Raw genomic sequence first — 23,585 nt, forward strand, 5'->3', positions numbered from 1 at the left:
TCAGCTGGCCAATGGCTTGTTAACTTTTGTAATTAAAGAACTATGCTGCATTTTTGGATAAGGCCAAGTCTCAGGGTACTAAGCTGCCTTTTGCTTCTTCCCACAGCAGATAGAGGAGGAGCTTTTACAATTCACATACAAAAGTGATGAAATCTGATCCACATGTTTCTTCCCCAAACTCCAATCGATCGCTTACCTCCACTTTCTTTGTTACTGCTGATTATGCTCAGTTGCTTATGTTCAGTATATACTCCAGTATTTTAAGCATTGAAAAGTTCTTCTTCCCCAGCTGGCTCAGATTTATGGTTACTAGCCCTGAGACACCTGCCTGGTTCTTCTCCAGGGTACAGCAATGTAATGCCATCACCTTGCTTGCTAGGAGCTGCCTTGATCTCTGAGGCATTTCCTCTTGGGACTAGGTTTGGGGGTTTGACAGTTTACTCCCTGGAATCTCAGTGCCCAAGCTGTAGAAAATGGCAAGCTTGAAAACAAACCAGTACTGCTGCTGATTCTTATGCTGAGCACTCTAGATACATTGCTTGTTTTCTTGGGGAGCATAATTAAGATGCGCTTACCACAATTTGTCCTTTAACACTTTGATCACCTTCATGTGCTTGCACCTTCAAATGATTGCTTTAAAAGTGCTCAGAGGGTGGACTTTTCCACCTCTGTCAGTGCATGCGTATTAGTGGAATGGTGACTCATATGGGCATTGAAGACTGCAAGTTAAAGGTTTAAAAGGGTGGCTCTCTGGAGTTGGAGGACTGCTAGCATGAGAGGTACTTGTTGGCCCAAAGGGAGGGATGGGATTTGCACTTTGAAGAGATGGGAGTGAGAAGCAGGTCAGAAGAACATCTGGTCTGCTGAGTATTCAGACAAACGTGGTACAAACTGGTTACAGTGTGCAGTGTAATGAGGTGTTTAGAAGGCACAGATGCCCTCTATGACCTGGTTAACTCTTCCTCTGTTTTCTTGGAATGAATTCTGGAGGGGCTTTTCAACCTTTTCCTGCATCTCCATTTTCCCCTTCAGTTGAGGAGCTCCTTCAACAAGGCTTTCAGCATCAAGAAGGGCCCCAAATCTGCCTCCTCTTACTCCGACATAGAGGAGATTGCCACCCCTGACTCTTCAGCACCATCATCCCCTAAGCTGCAGCATGGATCCACAGAGACTGCCTCTCCCTCCATCAAATCCTCCAACTCTTCTTCTGTTGGCATTGATAACACTGAGTGAGTCCTGCCCTCCTACTCTCTGTGGAGTGAAGACAGGGATACCTCAATGAGTAGGCTGAGACATGGCAGATCTTCATCTGCTAGGGATCATCCTGCCTGTCTTCCCACCCCCATCCACCACCAAAGCCAGCCAGGATGGCTGTAAGGGAAGGGGTTTGAAATGGATCTGTCTAGCAGTCTCACGTTCTCCCATCAGTAAAATACTGATAGTGAACCACCTGACATTATTAAGAGAGGATGAAGTAAACATTGTAATGCATGTTGCACTATAAAATGGGTTGCAAACTTAATAACAATAAGAACAATGGTAATAAATTTTTGTTTTAGCAGTTTTATATATTCTGTGTAAGCCGCCCTGAGCCTGCCCTGGCAGGGAGGGCAGGATATAAATTAAATAAATAATGAATGAATGACTCGGTGAGGTTCTCTCGGTTAGACCTGTTGTATTTTTACACCAGTCCCAGCTCAGATGCAGTCAGGTCCCTTTCCCTCTGACCCATAAAGTTTGGGATCTAGATCAGTGAGTCGGCTTGGATCCAGATATTTTGTTGGATCCAACACAGTTTTCTGCTGGTGTAAAAGGAAGGAGAGGGTCCCCTTTGACCACAAAAAAGGTTATGCTAGTGATTGTGGGACCTGTGTGGACAAAAACCATGTGGGGATGGGGGTTAACGTAGGGAGGGGATTTGGGCAAGACTGAGCAAAAAAAGCTTGCAGGATCCAACCTGCTGTTCAACCTGGGGTTATGTGATTGTTAAGAGGTAGTGCAGGGGAGAGGACTGACCAGGGTGGCCGTGTTAGTCTGTCTGTAGCAGTAGAAAAGAGCAAGAGCCCAGTAGCACCTTAAAGACTGACACACTATGTGGCAGGGGTATGAGCTTCCATGAGTCACTGCTCACGCCTTCAGAATGTAGCTGAAGGTGGCTGAATGAGTACCTTTTAGAGCTGTATTTGGAATGATTTCAGATGCTGCCAGGAGGCCATGGCACTGAGGGAAGGTTTATGTCTGAGAGGTTTGGACTCAAGTGCACAGATACCCAGTTTATACCTTGACTTTCCACTTTGGTCCACAAAGAGTCAAACTTAGGCTAGCATTCCTGCACCCATTTCTAATCATGGCTGAACTCACTTAAATCCCTTGGCAGGCTGTTCCAGACCAATGAAGAGGAGGAACCCGAGAAAAAGGAGGTCTCAGAGCTGCGTTCAGAGCTGTGGGAGAAGGAAATGAAATTGACTGACATCCGATTGGAAGCTCTAAATTCTGCCCATCAGCTGGATCAGCTGCGTGAAACGATGCACAACATGCAGGTGGGTCCTGTGTGCTGCTGGGTTAGTACTGCTCCTGGTGCAGATGAAGAGCCCAGTTGGGCCATGTGAATGTTTGGGGGTAAGAAAGAATGAGCTTTTGAGCTTCACAGAACTCTTCATGGGACATCCAATGTACTCCTCTCACTTTCTTGCACCTTCTAAACATACGTGGCAGTGCAAAAAAAAAAGTCACTGTGACAAATTACCCCTCACAATGTTGGAGGAGATGGCAGGATTAAGACCGTGGATTCTGGAGCTCCTCCTTTCGTTAGGCAGCATTTTGAGATTAAGGACACTGGTCTGCAAAATACCTCTGCTCCTTTTTCTGTAGTTTGGCTTTCACTGCTCAGACTTTGACATCCGTGCCCAGCATTAACAAACTAGAACTGCCTCACTCAGAGTCACTGTAGGAAAGGCAGCCTGGGACTGGGGTGGATTGCAGAAGACATTTTGTAATGTCCCGTTCTCAGAAAGGACTCTGCCTTTTAGGGTTTGGTTGCCATGCCAAGGGCTTACATGCTCCTTTTTTTTTTTAAGGGAGCTGGGATCCATAAAGGTTTCAGATGTCTCACTCCTACCTCTGCTCTGTACCTTCTCTACAGCTGGAGGTGGATCTGTTGAAAGCAGAGAATGACCGGCTGAAGGTGGTCCCTGGGCCATCCTCTGTGCCAGGCTCCATCCCGAGCCACATCCTGGGCTCAATTGCCTCCTCATCCCCAAGGCGCTCTCTGGGTCTCCAGCTGGCTCATCCTTTCAGTCCCAGCCTGACTGATACAGGTATGGTTTTTTTTAGAGGTAAATAATTCTGGGGCGGGAGGGGGAGCTTCACCAAGGATAGACCATGTGGCCTGGAAAGGGGGGAAGGGAATTAGCATGCAGATCCCTTGCTTTGGAGAACTGGGCTAGATGACATTTGGGTATATTCTTCCTCTGTTATTCTGTGAGTACACAGTCCATTACCATGTTGAGAGCTTTATGGTGTCTCAGAGGGAGAACCCACAAGGGGTGAGGAAGGGCAGGAGAAGAGGGGCTGCACAGAAACTGAAAGGAGATGAAGAAAGAAGATGGATTGGAAAAAACTGTCCTAAACTGTGATGTCCCAGGCTGTGAAGAAGGCACGAAGGCAGCAGTTGAGGCGCCATACACTCTTAGGGTAGCACATTAATGAGGTTTATCTGTCGGCATGCAGGGATTCCCAGCAACACCATCCCAGATTAATGAGGCCTGCTTGTGTTCAGAATACACATATCCAATTGTACTTTTCCTTCCCCAGAGCTGTCACCAATGGATGGCATCACTGCTGGTACCCAGAAGGATGAGGTGACATTGCGAATTGTAGTGCGCATGCCACCTCAGCATATCATCAAAGGGGTAAGCACTAGTGAAAGGAGGGGGGGGAACAGGTGCAATACTTGTGCATCTCAGCTGCTGCAGAGCTTGAGGACTCTGCTTACTTATTCCTGTAGCCATGATCTGGTAGCCGTAGTTCCTGGTCACATTTCTGTCTCCCTTTGGTATTCAGGACCTGAAACAGCAGGAGTTCTATCTGGGCAGCAGTAAAGTGAATGGGAAACTGGACTGGAAAATGCTGGATGAAGCTGTCTGCCAGGTCTTCAAGGTGAGAGGCTAATGGCAGCTTTTTGGCTGTTCTGTCCCGTTCAGAAGTTTTATTTGAAAACTCTGAGATACTGGGTGACTAGTCCTCTAACACCACACAATTATGCCCTGTTCAAATTCTCACTCATGAAGTTGCGGGGGGGGGGGGAGAGTTGGACTGGACATTTTGAATAGTGATACTGACGGGGGGAGGGGGCACGTTCTGAAAAGGCAAAAAGGATTAACCTAAAGTCTGATGTACTGAATTGTCAAGAATGTCCTTTCAGAAGGCATACAAGAAGAAATGGGGGAGGGGCACATCCCATGTCCAGCAGACCCACAGGATAAGTAACTCCTGGTATGGTCTTGCACAGCAGCTAAGAGAGAAATGACACTACCAGTTCAAATTTCACTTCATCCACAAAGCCTTAGGCAAGCAACTTTCTCTCAGCCTCCCCATCTGTGATTTGCAAAATAATACTGCTGCCTTACTTTACAGGACTGTTGTAGGCATTATTTTGATAAGTTATTTGAACACTGTAAATAATACACATGCTAAGTATTAAATGATGCAATAGCAGCAGTTTACTTAAGATCATAAGAACAGCCTTGCTGTATCAGACCAGTGGCCCATCTAGTCCATCATTCTGTTTCACACGGCAGCCAACCAGTTGCCCCGGGGGGGGGAGGGGCAAGAATCAGGACACAGATGTCCAGGGCCTTCCCTGATGCTGCCTCCTAGCATTGGTGTTCAGAGGTTTGCTGCCTCTGAACAGGGTGGTTCCCTTTAGTCACTATGCTTAATAGCCACTGTTGGATCCATCCTCCAGAAATCTAATTCCCATCTGTGCTCACTGTGTCCTCTAGCACTGAATTCCACAATTTAATTATTCCTTGAGTACAAAATTATTTCCTCTTGTCTGTCCTGAACCTGTTGTTCATTAACTTTGATGGGTGCCCCCAAGTGTGGGAGAGGGAGACACTCTCTGTCTCAGTGAAGTATCATGCAGCCCTGGTGGGTAAACCAATGACTTCCTGTTGCCCTAGTGCCATGTTTGTTTTGAAGCCTGACATGAACTGGGTCATTCCCTGTCTTCCACTCAGGACTACATCACCAAGATGGATCCTGCTGCCACACTGGGGCTCAGCATGGAGTCTGTCTATGGCTACAGTATCAGCCACATCAAGCGGGTCTTGGACACGGAGCCCCCAGAGCTGCCACCTTGCCGACGTGGTGTGACCAGCATTGCGGTGACATTGAAAGGTAGTACAACAGTTTTTGAAAACTTTTATTCAGTACAGCTGTACTCCTGGCCACACCTGCTTTATATTCTGCCCAGTTCCAAGCTTTTTGCAGTGTGTTGCATCTAAGTGGAAAAGGCAACGGGCACCTCAGTATGAAAGCACATTTGGCAAACGCAGCAAGTTCAGAATGGATGGTGGAGCCCGGAGCTGCACTTTATTATTAAAGAGAAAGATCTGCACTTCAGACTTGATGGATACTGCAGGGAATGGTCTTCTTTTAACATGGCAGTTCTGCTGAAGTCTCAAAGAATTCCAGACTGAGGCAGAAATGTTAGCCAGTAGGCGCTGGGTGGGAATGGATGAAGCCATCCCAAGAAGGAGGGCTCAGCACAGTGGCAGGAGGTGATGACGCTGCACAGCATTAAAAGGGTGGGGTAGTTATTATAGAAGAAAAAGTGTGCTGCTGTGGTGAAGGAAAGGGATTTTAGTACGGCAGGCAATACCTCATTATGGTTAGCAGCAGCAAGGTTTGGCATGGTTGGGAGGCCCTGTTTTGTAACCATCATATCCTTTTGCACAGGGCTAAAGGAGAAGTGCGTGGACAGTCTGGTGTTTGAGACCCTTATCCCCAAGCCCATGATGCAGCATTATATAAGCCTCCTACTCAAGCACCGGCGCCTCATCCTGTCGGGACCAAGTGGAACTGGCAAGACCTACCTGACCAATCGTCTTGCTGAGTACTTGGTGGAGCGCTCAGGCCGTGAGGTCACAGATGGCATCGTCAACACCTTCAACATGCACCAGCAGTCATGCAAGGTCTGGGACTAACTACCTTTCATATCTGTACAAATATAAGTAAAGTTTCTCTTAACCCTCCAGCACAGTCCTGCTGATAGCATTCCTCACTCACAATTTCCCCGGCAATATCAGCCTGAGGAACTTCCTCAAACCTTCCAGTCCTTTGTCAATATGCCCCTTCAATTCTCAGTGCTCCCCCCAACACCCAGTCTTGTGAGCTCACAATTATGTGAGCTCCCTTCCTAATGCCTTTGCATTATTGCATTAAACAACTGACCATGTGTGCTTTCTGTGTGCTGGCATATGACCATTTGCATTACTCTTTACTAGGACTTGCAGCTTTACCTCTCCAATCTGGCCAATCAGATTGATCGGGAAACAGGGATAGATGTGCCCTTGGTCATCCTCCTTGATGATCTCAGTGAGCCAGGCTCAATCAGCGAGCTTGTCAATGGAGCTCTCACTTGCAAGTACCACAAATGGTAAGAGAAGACTATAAAATAATATTACAATCCTGTTCCTTGGTGGTGGTCTTATCCCTAAGGGATGTTCTTAAGTTAAAAGGTGTGACAGTTTATGCAGTGTGTGTGTGTGTATGGGAGGTTGCCGGTGGTGGCATACCTGTAGCGTTGCCTCCGGCCTGCATCACTATCCTGATGTCCATGCAAAGGACAAGAGCCGTATTGAATCTTGCTGCTGTGTTGAGCACCCAGCTAAAGAGTTTCCCTACTCCCAGTTCTGTGTCATGAGCAAACAATTTGCACAGGCTGGTGCATAATGGTGGTGTTGCTGTTCAGAAGCCAGACAGACAGAGGGCCTGATTATGCACTAGACCTAAAGCGGCTTGCCTGCCTGCCCCTCTGTCATTGTACTGCTCACTGTTATCTTGCTCAGTAGACTAGATACAACAGTCCCTCACCCAAAGCCAAGTGAGGCCATGCGCGTTTTGCTAGGTGGGCACTTCTCCATACTTTTTACTCAGCTTCTGGCATATTTGTCAACATATGGTTTGCTACATTATCGGCATCTCTGCTTGTGAGTTTTGATGGAGACAGGCTTGTCCCCAGTGCTGTGGGTGTTATCCTTTGGTCAGGAAAGATGCTTCAGACAATATCATAAAGGTTCAGACATGCTATCCCCCGTAAAGAAGTGTGCCAAACTTTTCTAAATATTTTTATTGCACTCCCAAGATGACTCCTTATGCTTATTGCAGCATTTCTTGCAAGAAACTTCCTTCCTCCATGCGCTTTCTCCAGTTTTTTTCTGTAGGAGCAATTGAGCTGATGGTGGAATTGATAAAAGAGTGTTGCTAGTGCTAGCCAAGAGTCTCTTTCCTAAGAAGGTTATGAGTCCAAGTGAATAATCCTGCTGGGCTGAGACTGAGGAGGTGTAACAGAAAAGTCATCTAGCTGTGCTCCTGCAGAGAATAAATGAAAAATGCAGCACCTGCTAAGCCTGTTGCTTCTCTCCCCTGCCAGCCCCTACATCATTGGGACAACCAACCAGCCTGTGAAAATGACTCCAAACCATGGCCTGCATCTCAGCTTCAGGTAACGGCAGCAATACTAAAACCACTGAGGACAGTGGGATGGCACATCTCCTCCTCTGCTCTGTCAGGTCCAAGATTCTAGAACTGCGAAGCTGCCATGGGACGGATTTGTGTAGTGTGTGTTTGTTGTCCCAGGGCAGAGGAGGAGATGAGAGGGAGAGGGTACACGTGCTTTGCTCTGTGTGGTGGTGTATTAGCTTTTGGGGGAGAATAGTTTGCTTCAAGTGCCAACTTTCCTCCCCATTCTTAATCTGGCCCTTGCCCTGCAGAATGTTGACTTTCTCCAACAACGTGGAGCCTGCCAACGGCTTCCTGGTGCGCTACCTACGCCGGAAGCTCCTCGAGTCTGACAGTGATGTCAATGCCAACCGGGAAGAGCTGCTGCGCGTGCTGGACTGGGTGCCCAAGCTTTGGTACCACTTGCATACTTTCTTAGAGAAGCACAGCACCTCTGACTTCCTCATTGGTAAGGATGGCTGGAGCTGATATCAGGGGCAACCTTTATCATGCAGGAGGCTGGGACAAGAACTTGCAAGGCAAGATCTGAGAACCTAATAGGCAGCTTGGTTGATGTTGCAGCTTGTTTGGTGTAGTGGTTAAGTGCGCGGACTCTTATCTGGGAGAACTGGGTTTGATTCCCCACTCCTCCACTTGCACCTGCTGATGTGACCTTGAGTCAGTCACAAGCTCTGGCACAGCTGTGTCAGAGTTCTCTCAGCCCCACCCACCTCACAGGGTGTCTGTTGTGGGGAGGGGAAGGGAAAGGAGTTTGTAAGCCACTCTGAGACTCCAAGTGAAGGGCGGGGTATAAATCCAATCTCTTCTTCTTCTTCTTCTCCTTCTCTCCTTTAATTCATTTCTGCAAAAGATGTTCCAGGGCTCAAGGCTGCATGGAAGCAAGGATCCCCTGTCCTTAAATTCAGTGAGCTAGTCAGGGATGAGAGAAACGTATGCTGTGAGTGCCCAGTGGTATTCTTAATTAGTACTTCCATGTCCCAGGACTCTGAACCCTGTCTCAAATTAAGCCCTGGTTTCTTCTGTATCCAACCGATTGCTCTTAAGTATTTCTGTTAAAGGTATCTCAAGAACATGAAGTGGGACTATGGTAGATTTAGCAGATGTCAGCAGTTTTCCTTATTTTAAGACTAGGCTTTTAAAAAAAATTATTTGGTTGGCCACATGTACTATCGTAAATGCCATTGAATTCCTCCTTACTTTCCTGTTTGGTGAGTTACCTGTTAACAAACTCACTTAAACCCAAATATCATAAGAACCAGATACAAATCTTCAGTTTAGGAGCTGTCTGGCTTGTATACACCGAGGTTGTTTCTGCAGTGAGGGCCATCCAGGATTTGCTTCCCCCCAACAAAAGGACCGATGAGTCATGTGAACACATGAAACTGCCTTCTACTGAATGAGACCCTTGGTAGTATCTAGTCTGACTGGCAGCAACTCTCTAAGGTCTTAGGCAGAGGGCATTCACATCACCTCTGACCTGATCTTTTTACTTGGAGATGCTGGGGACTGAACCTGGGACCTTCTGCTTACCAAACAGATGCTCTGCCACTGAGCCACAGCCCCTCCCCAATTAATGTCACTAATTGAACTGGGATTACTTGAACACATGAAGCTGCCTTATACTGAATCAGACCCTTGGTCTACCAGTGTTATTATTGTCTACAAAGACTGACAACGGCTCTCCAGGGTCTCATACAAAGGTTGGGGGGGGGATATGGCTCAGTGGTAGAGCATCTGCTTGACATGCAGAAGGTCCCAATTTCAATCCCCGGCATCTCCACTTCAAAGGACCAAGCAGTAGGTGATGTGAAAGACCCTTGCCTGAGACCCTGGAGAGCTGCCACCAGTCTGAGTAGACAATATTGATCTTTCGTTTTTGAAATTATTTATTTATAACAATTTTTTAAAACATACTATTGAACATATTACAACTCTAAATAAAGTTCAATCAGAAATGTTATAAGAAACCAACATATTACACAACAAGAAAAGAATCATAAGCATATTACACCTTTACATTCTACGAGTGAAGGGAGGGGGAAAAAAGAAAATGCAACAGTTAACCTAGGTGGAGCAAGGGTCTGATTCAATATAAGGAAGCTTCATGTGTCCTTCAGATCACCTACTGGCTGGTCCTTTTAACTGGAGATGCTAGAGATTGAACCTGGGACCTTCTGCATGCAAAGCAGATGCTCTGCCACTGAGCCATGGTCCCTCCCCATGTAGGTCAAGGTAGAAGCCCACACTGACAACTTTGATGGAAGGGACAATATGAATCACACTGAGTGGATGCAATTCATGCACACTGGATACCAAAAACCAATCTTTGCCCTAGTGCAGTTATGTATTCTGGGTTGCTGGTTCCTCAGTTTTCTTCAGAAGGCCCGTCTGTTTGAAAGCTGAATCGTGCCTGGATCAGCATCTTTCACATGTATTCTGGCTTTTTTCTCTCCACTGAATTCAAGGCAGTATCCATTTGTGTGTGTGTGCGCGTGCACCCTCTGGTGACTCCTACTAGGGCACAAAGGATGTTCAGAGAAGTGGCCTGATAGCCTGCCTCCGCCTCCCGGCCCTGGTATTTCTTGGAGGTCTCCCATCCAAATACTTGCCAGGGTCGGCCCTGCTTAACTTCCAAGATCTGATGAGATCGGGCTTGCCTGAGCTATGCAGGTCAGGGCCCATTAAACAATGACTTATAATAGGGAAGCAGGTTTCATGGTCCCATTTCAGCACTTTAATACACCACATTGGCTCCTCTGTCAGTCACAGACACCATGGCATAGTATGGGACCGCCTTAGTTCTTAGACACTGTTTAATAGCTGATTTTCTTCCCTTCTCCTTCTAGGCCCTTGTTTCTTCCTATCGTGCCCCATTGGAATAGAAGATTTCCGGACCTGGTTTATCGATTTATGGAACAATTCCATAATCCCTTATCTTCAGGAGGGAGCAAAGGATGGGATCAAGGTATCTCCCCTTACCTAAAGATTTACTCCAGTGGTTGTAGCTTGGACTCATTCTTCTGGATGGATTGCTTGGCTACAAACAACCTATTGGCTGCCCTAAATGAGCAATAGCCAATTGCAGGAAGTTAAATCTGAATAAATCTGCTTTCTTTAAAGGTTAACTGACTCATGAATTTGCTCACAGCTTCCACTCTGTCCCTTGTAGAGGGATGGGATGATTGGCCACTGCACAATCTGAATGATCTTGTCAACACCAGCCGGGCTCTGGTAAATGTTGTTATTCATTTTCGCTTATCCTCATTACAGGTGCATGGACAGAAAGCTGCCTGGGAAGACCCTGTGGAGTGGGTGCGAGACACATTGCCGTGGCCATCGGCCCAACAAGACCAGTCGAAGCTCTATCATCTTCCCCCACCTAGTGTGGGGCCACACAGCACTGTCTCACCCCCAGAGGAGCGAAGCGGCAAGGATACAACACCAAATTCTCTGGAATCCGACCCTTTGGTATGTCATTCCAGTTACAGAGGGAGAGCTAAATCTTCTGCACACAGGAAAAGATCTTCTGGATGATTGAGCAATTGTTGAGGGAATAAAGTGGGGGGAGGGGGAGGAGCTGGTTGGATGCATGGTCCAGCTTATCTTTGCAGCATCATACCTTGCCAAGCATTCCTTTATGACAACAGTTGTAGCCAGCACATCTGTTACAGGGCAGAACCCCATTGAGAGAAGAGGTTGTCAATAGATTGGGTGCCTGTGAGAAAGGGGTTCAGCCAGTCAGGCATCCTGGGAGAGGTTGCCAGTGTCTGCAAACTTCATCCCTGGAGACAGGAGGAACGACTTCAAAAGGGAATTAAATAAGCATATGGAGCAGAGGTCCATCAGTGGCTATTAGCCACAAGGTACAGATAGGGGCTCTGGGGCAAGTGATGCTCTGTCTTCTTGGTGCTTGGGGGGGGTCAACAGTGGGAGGGCTTCTAATGTCCGGGCCCCACTGGTGGACCTCCTGATGGCACCTGGTATTTCTGGTCACTGTGTGACACAGAGTGTTGGACTGGATGGGCCTTTGGCCTCATCCAACATTGGCGTCTCTTATGTTCTTATGAACTCAGCTCAGATATTACAGCGAATTTAATATACATGTAAATATGTCCCTTGCAACTAGCTTTCCATGTTCATTCTAAAGCCCCAGTAGTCAGACTTGGTACTAAAGTGTTTAATTCATAACGGTCAACTAAATGCATACATGTGTGTGTTTGAAGCTTAAAGCTTTTTGGGACAACCAGGGCTACCTCCAGGTTTTGAGGACTCCTGGTCAAGAAACCTGCATCGGGTCCTTCCACCCAACTCCAGGAATGAGACCCATGCAATCCTGACTCCACAACCCAGTGACAGTAAACTCCTGAGTCTACCCTTCTGCTGGGTCTCACAGATGTTGGGAGAGGAGGAAGAATGTTGATTAGAATCCATATTAGTTTCCCGACGTTCAACCCAAATTAGCCACTGAGGCAACCCTAGGCCCTGAACAAGCTTCCCAGCCTTGCCAGCTGGTGGCACTGCTAAGGGCCATGATCAGATTGAATGCTCAGCAGGGCAAGAGAATCCTAGCTGTAGCTTACAGGGTATCTGGGCAGTGACTGTGTAATGCCTAATTATTTCAGAGAGTATTTAGCAAACTAGTGGAGTTAAAGAAAAGTAGCGCAAGTATATTGAGAAGAGTTTTGCAAATGATGGCTGATGTTACAAAAGAGGCAATGGTTCTCCTCATCTCGTCTTGAAAGACCATGCATATTATGTAGGTCATCCTTACAAGACAGTTGATGCTGCAGGCCACCATGGGCGGGGGTTGACCAGCTGTGTTAGATTTCAGCCAACTCCTGCAATGTTTTTTGGATCATTCTGCTGCCTGTGGAACGGCTGCATTACTGTAATCATGGCTGCCTTCTGGATGTCCCCGGTTACTCACACACTCCCAGAATTCTGGGAATAACAAAAATTTATCTCCCCGAACTTTGGGAGTGCTTTAGTCACTCACCCTTTAATCTCTCTATTGTGTTGTAACAGTTGCTTTGTGCACAAAAGAGGGCCAAGAGCTGTTGCGAGTACTTTTCAGTGTGTCTGTGTCTCACTATTCACCTGGGCAAGAATGAAACACAGCACTGCTGCATAGTATGTATCAGTGACCTGAGCAGCAAATGTGTTCACCGTCGCAAGAGAGAAGAGCTTGCTTTAACATTTCAGTATACGGAGTAGTGGTATGGAGTGCTGAGAGCCTGTAGCCACAAGGTGGCATAAGAGTGTAGAACAAAGTATTATGTTGCAGGCTCCACATACAAGCCACTTGGATGGCTAGATGGGATTGTCTTGGCTTCCCTGATAGAACTATGGACATTATGGGATGGAGGGTAGAAGCAGATAGCAGCATTTAGTTCTTTGTAAATCCCAACAGACAGAAAAGCTGCTGTTAGGCAACCCCTTCAAGGAAGGGCACTTGGAACAAACATCAAAAAATTAATTTTAATTTAATTGTACACTGCAAAAATCTTCATTTTAATTTTGGGTCCAGATTTAGGGGAAAGTATTTTCATTATCCCAACGTTTCTAGAACCTTATAACTGTTTCAGGATCCCCCCCCCCAGGTACTTACATTGGGGTCCCAAAAATTGGGAACCTTTTTTTTTCAGATTCCCCCCCCCCCAAGGCAGCAGGGAAGGAGGGAGACAGAGGATGTTGGCCACACCAAACAGATGTTAGTCGGCATCCCCCATGCCTGTAAAATGTAAAGGGACTAGAAGCCCCACATAGCACCTGATGTTGACTAATAGTTGGGTACATGGAAGGCCAGGTCTACTGCCACTAGAATTAATGGGACCAGTATTTCCTAGGATTTCTAAAGAAGCCAGGGTGGGTCTGCTCATGGGAATAAATGTCTCTGTTGTTTCCAGTGGCAGTAGATCTGGCCTCCCATGTAGCCTGCTGTAACTCAGAAGAACCCAATGTTCTAAGTGTGACCCATCAGAGAAGAAATCCCTCTTCCGTCTGATTGAGCTGAGTTAGGCAACTTCCTGTGCGTGTTATTTTATCCCTTTGAAATTCTACCTTACTCAAGTCAGCCCACAATGTTCATGATTGAGACAAGACTGTACCTGTAAACAAAGCTTAAGTCTTTGAATGTAGCTGGAAGTGATAAATAATAAGATTCCGTGTTGCAGAACTGTATATAAATTGTGCCTGAGATTTCTCTATTAGAGCAGTCACAAGATACATCCCAGTGCCAACACAATTGAGCAGCCAGGCAACAGACAGGAAGATGCTGCTGTTGCAGTTGTCAGGGCAACGACATGATGCTGGACTGTGCCTCACTCAGCAGCTGAGAGACGATGACAGAGGGAAGGCGTGGCAATGTTGCCAGGCAATCAAGGCAATGACCACTGGGTGACAGAGCCCCAAATATCTCACGGGCCTGGCAGAGAACCAGGAATCATGTGCAGCTTAGGCTGGGACCAGCCATGGCAGGGGGATATCCACCTTGCACACACCAAGAACTCCCAGGAGAAGGAGAGGGAATAAAATGGTGACTTAACTCCCCTCCCTCCTTACCTGAGGACTCGAAGAAGATACTACCAGAGCAGGTGTGTGGGTTTGCTAGATCCTTTACCCCACATTGAGCTATTTCTTGTTCCACAGGATCTAAAAGCTTTATTGCTGCCTTGGCCAGGGCATTTGCAGTGCCATCCTGAGCAGAGTCATACCCTTCTAAGCCCATTGACTGCTTAGGATGGCACTGCAAGTCTTCTTCAGAATGCAAATAATAAACAGACTCTGAGCAGAATCATTGTGTTGCTCCTTGTCTCAACTGTCTGGGAGCCTAATTCCCAATAACCTTTCCCTTCTTTCTGTCAGGTGATGCTTTGACCACCAGGTATGTGGCATCTGGCTTTCAAGCTCTACAGGCTGAAGGACACCCATAACATCTTGTGTATATAGAAAGACAGCTGGAAGTACTGCAACTTCTTACTTACCTGTCTTATCCCATGCAGATGGCAATGTTGCTGAAGCTCCAGGAAGCAGCCAACTACATTGAGTCTCCAGACAGAGAAACCCTGGATCCAAACGTGCAATCTGCTCTCTAAAGAGGACTGGATCAGGCTGGAACAGCGATCGGAGTGAGCTGGTCTCGGCCGCTTATGCTCCTCGTTCTTCTTTGTTTTTTGTATCTGGAATCCGTGGCCTGGAAGAGAAACCACAGAGGGCAGGGAGGAGCCTGTTTTCTTGCTCTGCAGTCTGTGCAGATGGACAAGGAGAGAGGCGGCTAGCTCCTCCTCTGAAAGATACTGGCTGCCCTCCCCTCCCCCACATGACTATGGTGGTAGGAGCATGCCAGTTTTTATTCATAGGCTTTGTGCCTCTCACAAACCACTTGGCTTTGTAGTGTGACTGGGGGGGGGAGGGGTGCAGGAAGAATGAATAAATCCCACAGATCCAGGTTGCACCTCATCAGAGTTCCTATGCGGGGCACAGACGCTTGAGAACTCCCCACAACTGGCCACTGCATTAATTGCAGAGCAATGCCGGCGGGCAGAGCAGCAGCAAAGTTCGGGGTTCCCTACAAGGAGGATCCTTAAAATAAGGCAAACAGAAGCCTAGAAAAGGAACCTGTAAGCATCGGAGCAGAAGATGTTTCTGCTGCAGCAAAGCAACTGCTGGTGCTCTCTGGGTGCTTCCCCCTCACGCGGTCCTACCAACACAAACATAGGCAAAGGCCTAGGACTGTTAATCCTGTCTTTGTGCCCTCCTTATTTAATCTGCATGATGGTCCTTTTACATTCAGATTCCGAATAAAATCTGTTTTGTTTTGTTTTTCCTTTTATCTTTATTTGGGCTAAGCTTGGGCCATTCTGTTCACTCTTTGGTTCAAGGAGTTGTTGTTGTTGTTGTCATTGTTGTCGTTGTTGTTATTTTTACAGCCTGGCATGTGCTGCACGGGGAGGAGCCACTTTGTTGCATTGTGTGTTTTGTTCAGTTCATCTCCCATTCTTGTTCTGCCACTTTGTCAGTTCCATCACTGCAGTCCCTCCCAACTCAAACTGGTGCTGACTGGATGGCCTCCAGTAACCAAATCGGCCTTGTGGGTCCTTGCAGCTTGCCTCACAATGCACACAGGCTTGACTCAGCAGCACAACTTAACAAGCGATGCACAATTTGCTGGCCTGGGTTCCCTCCTCCTGCCCTCACTCCTTGTCATTCCATCCTTTAAAAGCACAAGAAGCCTGTAAACTGGGCAAAGGAGAGAGCATTTTGTTGTGGTTCCCCTTAGACAGCTGCACCGTCACGTGTCTTGAGTCACCAAAGCCAGATGTGTTTCTCAGCTCCACCTTACCTGCTTGTGAGTCTTCTTTCCTCAGTTCAGTGTCTTTGCTGCTCATACTGGCAAGCGGGAGAGAGTGCTGTTAGTGTCTATCTTATCTAACTGCAGACTGTGGTCAGGCTGAGTGAAAACGTAGCCCTGTCTTTAAACATCATTGAATCTCAGTTACCACTTGCTTGCTTTTCTGGAGATGGAGCCATCACTGGAGGGGCTTCCCAAACCAGCCTAGCTGATTCTCATTCCTCCTGGCCCTGGTGGTCTCAGCTATCTTAGCACATACACAGAAGTCAGACCTATTTCCTGTACTTTGATGGCTATTTGGATTAAACGAGTGACATTGCCATGCCTCAGGCTTTAGGCCGCAGGTTGGAACTTTTCCCTCAAGTGAATTTCAGTGGAATTTCTGCCAGGGTAGGGAGGCATCAGAAGTATTCGGTGTACCTATCAGTGGTTAGGTAGGTTCATAACACATTTCATGAGTACCTTATTCTATACTGCTCTGGTTAGCAATCAGCTTTCCTGGAAGGCCACTTTTAACTGGAAGAGAGGATCAGTGGAGCAAGAGAGGGGCAGTAAACCACCAGCTCACCCCATAGTCTGCTGGATGAATTAGACCAATTAGGCCATGTTGCCCAGTCCCTGGAGACGGTCATCATAGGCATGGGAAGGTGGTACCTCTTGTGGGCAAGATGTAGCCTATGTTGCCAACTGCCCCAACAAAGTAGAAATCGGTGGCAGTAAACTGGAGACTGTCATCATAGGCATGGGAAGGTGGTACATGTTGCCAACTGCTCCAACAAAGTAGAAATCGGTGGCAGTAAAAGAAACCCACTTCTGCATCATTTAATCAACCAGATAATTTTTGGATCCTCCAAACTGCCAGTCTCAGCCTGTTCAATTTCAGTATTATATGTTCTGATTTCATATTGCGGCAGAATCTTAGCTCTCCAGGTATAATGATCTATCAGTTCTTACCATCAGTAGTATTTCTCCAATATAAAGGCTGTAGTTATAGTTGATAAACATACCATGCTCATCCTCTAACCATCCACTCTCACTGATTTTATGATATAAAAGTCACTAGGGTCCCTTTTACACTGAAGGATTATTAACCAGGGCTGTGGATATTCTGTGCCAAATAGGTTCAAGGATTGCACTTTGAATAATTAGAGATCACATTTAGCCCCCGTTTGATTCTGAGCATTTAGGTGACACTGACCGTATTTTCCAGTATTTTCTCTGCAATTATGAGGGTTAGAATGTGTGTTTAAACAGAACAAGAGTGAACGATTCTCAGGGTTTCTCGATCATGTGCCAACTTCTGTAATAGCCCAGTCAACAGACAGAATGTATGCAGCTTAGAATCTCTTAAATTTTGCCCTAGTGAGTCTTTGTAAGCCAAAAGTTTTGTTTTATCCTAGTGTAACCTAAGTGAAGCATTCTGCAATGCTGCAGACAAGCAGCAGGAGTTTGTGGCAGGCCTGGACAAGTGTAGAAGGGCCCAGGGGCATATTGCTAACATGCTCCTCTTATCCAGAGAGAGGCAATTGGAGACCCCCCCGAGCACAGGCTTCTGCATGTGCCTGAATGGCACGATTTTCTGTTTCAGAATTGATTGGTTGCCCGGTTGCTAAAAGGCTGACCACTACAATGATCATTAATTTCAAGTAATTAAAAATTTAATGTAGAAGTATCTAGGAAAATTTTGCAGTGCTTTATTTTAGCCAAAGAGCAAGCCCCTGCTTGGATGAAATGGGGGAAAAGTCATTCTTGGCTTTCTCCACCCACCCACCCCTTTTCCACATTGCTACAGTTCTACATTTTTCTTTGCTCATTTATCTCCCAGCAACTGTCTCAGCCTTTCCATTCCAGAATGCCTCATATTTTGAAAACAATCTTAATTTTTTTTAACTATCAGAAAAAAACCAGTCAGTGATTTTTGTCTCATATATGACTTCTGTACACACACTTGCAAGGAGTTTTCTGGAGAGGGTAAGGATTGTCCCTATCCCAAATATAATGTGGGGGAAACTTCATCCAACTTCTCTGAAGACCCTCTGCCTATATTCAACTGGCTCCTAATCTTCACTGTGCCTATTTGGAATTAATCTATTACTGGTAGGCATATTTTGCCTGTCTGGTAATTAATTTTTTTAAATAGTCAGCCAGGAGGCAGCCCATTTGCTACTGAAATACACAAAGAAATCTGACTAGGAGAGAGAATAGATTGGATTGGCGTGAAAGAGTTACCAAGGAAATGGTGCAGCTAATTTTCCGCGTGTATTTTTCTGGTTAACCTCATGCACAAAGCCCTAACTGGCATGGGTAGAAGAAAGGAGGTGGAAAATCCTCTTCAAGCACCAGACTACTCTCTCACAAAGATGGGTATTGAAGGCAAATGGGCATCCCATTGGGGCAAGCTTTTGTGCTTTAAAGTTGTGCTGCTGTCAAACTGTGAGATCTGAGCAAAAATGCAACTTGAATGATAAAATTATGGAGTTTCCCATAGTGCTGAAACTCTGCCTTAATGTCATCAAATCAAAGAAAGGGAGGAGGGGTCCTTTGGCTGCCATTAGTAGATCTTACTCTTGCTGGCAACAGAAAGAAGCCTATAGTGACCTTGTAGGCACAGGCCAGACATTCACTCTTCCACCTTCAAAGGGAAGGCTGGTTGAATAACTTTTCTGCAGGGCTTATTTCTGTTGTCATGCACAGTGTTGTTTAGAATTCCTTAGGTGAGCTCAGTAAATTCATCCCAAAATACCTAGGCACTGCAAAGAAACTCTGCCTCTTCTCCTTGTCTGCCTATACAACTACAGCTGGTTATGTGGTCCTTTTGTCCCTTTACCAGAGAGATGTTTTATTTCTAAGGCATATGGGTCTAAGCCAAGATTTGCCCCAACATCGTGGTAGAATAGGTCTATCCAGAAGTGTGATACTACCTTTTCCCCTTTGCCTGGAATAGGAAGTGCCAGAGGGATGATGTCAATCAAGATTCCTAACTTTCTTCTGTCCTGTTCCCATGAGCCCTTGCTGTTCCCTACAAGTCTGATGTACCCAATTGATCTCAGGAGATCGAAGCCATGTTTACACACTGGGGAGAAGGGAAGGGATGGCACCTCCTGTGAGAATCTAAATGGTTATGTTATATGAGGTGCCTTTGCACTGTTATCCACAGACGTATTGAGATAAGTTGTCTAGTACAACGGCCAAACAAGGCCATCCCGTGGCTTGGGATGCTGATAGCAGAGAGCATCCTGATTAGATATGCAAGTGTCTAATTAGGATGCCCTCTGATATTAGATAACATCTATCTTTTGTGATGGTTTTCTGTCCCTGCTGGCTGGATTCGGTTTTTGCATTAGCTCTGTGGACAATAGCAAAGGCATGGATTTGTGGCAAGCCAAGAACTTGCAATACGTTTGCTAAAGCACAGGGGGCTGTGAGAGGCCTCTGCCATTGGTTTCCACTTGGATGTCTATTTTCCCTGCCATTAAGACCTTGGAGAGGTCTTCTCACCAATTCAATGTGGCACAGACCTCCCAAAGTTTTTTCTTTGATGTGATTCAGGCAATTTCTCCCTATTGAACAGGGTTACAAATATACAGAGTAGCGCAAGAAAGCTTCTCAAAGATAGCCAGCACATGGCTAGTAGGGAGCAAAATGTATAATGTATGTTCTGAATCTCCATTTTAACCACAGGAACATCCAAGTCAAGAAACTGAGAAACCCATTAAGATTAAGTTATGGCTGATACAGCGATGTTAGATGCATCCAAGCTTGGTCCTTCCCTGCCTTTGCTTTGGGTGATTGGGTGGAAAACGTGTATTGTGTACACAAGGCTCTTGATTAATTGGGATCTCTGACAGACATTCCAAATGGGCCTCCTGGTCCCTACCAATCTGAAGGTGCTACAGTCCTTCTCATTGGCTGTTGCTTGCAAATGACATTGAATGCCACAGCCACCCAGCCTTTATTGATATCAGTAGTGTGCTATCATTTAATGCACAGCTTGGGACAAATGCCTTTGTCTGCTACCTGGTAGCTGCCAATTTTAACAGGGGTTCGAGAGCACAGAATGTTTCTATTCCATGAATTGTATCTGGGATCATAAAGCAGAGCGACATTTTGTTGGTGCAATTTCTCCTCACTTTTCCCTCAGTGACTCTGCTATTCAAATAAGTCTGTAACAGTCCTCTCGAGGATAACAGCAGTGCAGGAGATTCCACCCAGCTGGCCTGTGCAGATCTAAGGTGCTTGTTTCTCTCTGTATAACTATACATATGTACATATATATCCTGTTCATGTAATTGAAGCCTTGAGGGTTGTCAGTGTACTCTGGAATTCAACTGGTGGTGTAATAGTCTTGGACTATGGGAGAAAATGCACACTGGCTGGTTTAAGGCAAGCACCCCTATCAAAAATTCGGTTTGATTTGATTGGCTACTTGGTATTTCAGAATAAGCACTGCTGCAGTCCAATCGATAGGTGCTCCAAGCCTAATAACATGTTTAATTTAGTAGAAAGCATCACTGCAGCAGTTGGAGATATTTTCTACCCCAGCATTTTGGGCTGCATATAACAGCAGAGTTGCCTAGAGATAGGACAACTAGTCGGACTTTACCCAGTTCCTTTGTGTGCCATGGGAGGTTCTGCAACCTTGAGTGGACAAATAACTCAGCTACCTACACTGCTGCCCTCTATGGCTGTCTTATTTAACTTCTCTGTAATCTGTGGGGTCGCACTCTTTGGAAACCTCCTTGTGGTGAAGGGCCCTTCTTTGCCAGGGTCCTTCTTCCATAGTGCTCATGCTCTGCTAATGACGGCAGGAGTGACCTGATCTCTCCCTGGAGTCCCTTTAGCAAGTTGCTAATATTTAGCTCTGCATCACAGATAAGCTTTATCAGCCACTGCATTATTAACATCTGTAACAGGAATAACTTGAAAGCGGGACTGGAACTAAAAGGATCAGTGTACAATTGCTCGAATTGCCAGCATATGCAGTAATACAGAATAATCACAGAAAATATAATAAAAGCTGTAGCTGAAAAAAGTGTTAGGTGAACAAATTACTTTCTTGTAAGACAAATTCAATACTGAAGCACTTTCAGCCTAAATTATACTTTATGGGTGTTTATTGCCACCAATTGCAACTGAGAGCCAGTTTGGTGTAGTGGTTAAGTGCATGGACTCTAGTCTGGGAGAACCGGGTTTGATTCCCCACTCCTCCACTTGCATCTGCTGGATGACCTTGGGCAAGCCATAGTTCTGGCATAGCTGTTCTTGAAAAGGAGCAGTTTCTGTCAGAGCTCTCTCAGCCCCACCTACCTCACAAGGTGTCTGTTGTGGGGAGGGGAAGGGAAAGGAGTTTATAAGCCACTCTGAAACTCCCTTGGGTAGTGAAGGGTGGGGTATAAATCCAATCTCTTCTTCTTCGTCTTCTAAAACATAGCCCTGAGGCCTCATTCTGTTGGGGTGTGTGATTTGCAGACACCATCTGGAGAATGTGCAATCCCACTGTAATTCTTGGTATCTGTTTGCTAATGATGAGAATGGCCAAACAGCCTGGGTGTACTTCTCAGAGAGGGAGTAACTCACCAAGAGTGGTCCCATGACTTGTATGCATTAGGGTGTCCATGCCTGCATTTTAGCTTTTTCTAGCAACACCATCCTGGTGCACTGGTCAGTTTTTTTCTAAATATTTGAAAGATGTAAATCAGCCAATAGCCCATATGCAGGGCTGCACATAAATCAGTAAAGCAGGCATTGGCAATCTGGCTCCCACATCAGTTATTTGGAGGTACACTTGAAACCTGATCTAGGCATACGTACTTAAAATTAAGCCCTATGGAGTTCAATGGGACTTAGTATTGTGAGTTGCATTAAACCAGCCAGAGGTGGGACACTGCTGTGTGCATAGCTGGATGGTCATAGCCAGCCCTCTGTTCATACCTGGTGCTTTCTCCCCCTCCTTCCTCCCCATGCTGTTTTTCTCCCCCTCCTTGTTGGTTTTCTTGGAATTGTAATGTCCTCACTGAGCACCCCACCCTGACCCCGCAGGCACCTTGCTGTATGGGGGCTATTTGCACAGTGATGTACAAGATGCCAGACCTTGTGCCGGGTTCGACACAAAGGTTCCTCATTTGTCTTTTCTGTTTGCTCTTGTAGGATAAGGATATGCTGTAAATAACCTCTAATTGAATGACCTGAATGAATCTGATCGTCCAGCCATGGGGGCTGGGCCCTGTGTCTGTGATGCGTCCTGCTGGGGTTTTTTGTACTATGTGTGAGTAACTGTGCTGTGCTGACTCATTTCTGATTGTATGATGTGTACCTCCCAGCAGTCGCTATGAGCCAGTGGAAGAAGGCAGGAGCAAAGTGCCTCCTTCCAACAGGACTTGGCCGACACCACCCCCCCAGTCTCTCATGCTGCGCACTCTGCATTCGCTCAGTATTTTCCACTGTTGGTAATGATGAGCTGAAAGAGCTCAAGGAAGACCGGCGCAATAACAGTAGAAAGCTCACTGCTGCCTTCCCAGCCACTCTGTTCTGGTGCTATTGTAATGGGGTTCCAGGTAGGCAAGCACTTCTGGTGAGCCCTTGTTATGTAGGGTAAAAGTAGCAGACTCTGATATGTACAGACAGGCTGGAATTTTGAGTTGTGTTAGTGGAATCAGGGAAATTCCTGAAGAGAGAGAGGGAATATTCTTAGATTCCCAGAATTATCCCATCATTTAGTTCTCGCTTCCTGGTTTATTTGTTTTAGCCAAACAAACTCAGTGAGATATTTGAAGACATGGCTTACTTATCACAGCTAACTATGAAGTGCAAGCACATTACAGTCTATGGTATGTACAGGATATGGTTCCCACCTATCTTAGAAAAAGCCTTACCTTTGCACCCATGAACTCAAAAAAGATGAACATTCAACATTGCCCATTGACTAGCATTGAGTTACAGTGCTTGTTAAGAAAAAATATCCCAAGTTTAACTTGTACATAATTCAGAGGGTTCATATATGGCCGGGCAGCACTGCTAGCAGAGGACAGGGCAGATAAACACTCCTAAAGTAATTTCTATTCTGCCTCCCACCCTATTTGTAAACCAGACTATGAGATGAACTCAAGGTGCATTTTTCCAGGGATTTCATTATGTGAAGACTAGGTTTATGAGAGCTTCAACTTGAGTCCAGATTTCATCCTGAAAATCTTCCAAAGGTGGTAACTTGCAACCTGGACGGATCACAGCATTCCCAAGACCATTCCCAAGAGCCAGTTTGGTGTAGTAGTTAAGTGCACGGACTCTAATCTGGGAGAACCGGGTTTGATTCCCCACTCCTCCACAGATCACAGTATTCCCAAGATGCATTCATTGTGCCAAAATTCACTGTAGAAGTTCTAAATTATCTAAACTGGCTTGTTTGTGTCTAAAACGTTTCTCAGGCAAATTGGGGGACATTTTTGCAGTCAGAAGTCCTAATCCCTTTTCAGGTTGAAAAGTCTCCTTGATG

The 23,585-nt window shown here is 46.1% G+C and overlaps 1 protein-coding gene across 1 annotated transcript in view; it reads left to right on the forward strand.

Annotated features, from left to right (window-relative positions):
* The window catches only part of NAV1 (neuron navigator 1), a 336,027-nt gene extending 320,507 nt beyond the window's left edge, over positions 1 to 15,520 (forward strand). The window contains exons 20-32 of the mRNA XM_015424681.1: positions 1,033 to 1,229; positions 2,378 to 2,540; positions 3,143 to 3,317; positions 3,814 to 3,911; positions 4,063 to 4,158; positions 5,241 to 5,400; positions 5,962 to 6,197; positions 6,510 to 6,661; positions 7,658 to 7,729; positions 7,998 to 8,194; positions 10,593 to 10,711; positions 11,017 to 11,214; positions 14,748 to 15,520. Of these exons, the coding sequence (XP_015280167.1) occupies positions 1,033 to 1,229; positions 2,378 to 2,540; positions 3,143 to 3,317; positions 3,814 to 3,911; positions 4,063 to 4,158; positions 5,241 to 5,400; positions 5,962 to 6,197; positions 6,510 to 6,661; positions 7,658 to 7,729; positions 7,998 to 8,194; positions 10,593 to 10,711; positions 11,017 to 11,214; positions 14,748 to 14,840 (1,956 nt within the window). The 3' untranslated portion in view covers positions 14,841 to 15,520. The remainder of the gene's footprint in view (positions 1 to 1,032; positions 1,230 to 2,377; positions 2,541 to 3,142; positions 3,318 to 3,813; positions 3,912 to 4,062; positions 4,159 to 5,240; positions 5,401 to 5,961; positions 6,198 to 6,509; positions 6,662 to 7,657; positions 7,730 to 7,997; positions 8,195 to 10,592; positions 10,712 to 11,016; positions 11,215 to 14,747) is intronic.
* Positions 15,521 to 23,585: the final 8,065 nt, after the last annotated feature.

This window comes from Gekko japonicus, unplaced genomic scaffold, assembly GCF_001447785.1.
Source record: "Gekko japonicus isolate JY-2015 unplaced genomic scaffold, Gekko_japonicus_V1.1 scaffold640, whole genome shotgun sequence".
NCBI classification, from domain to species: Eukaryota; Metazoa; Chordata; class Lepidosauria; order Squamata; family Gekkonidae; genus Gekko; species Gekko japonicus.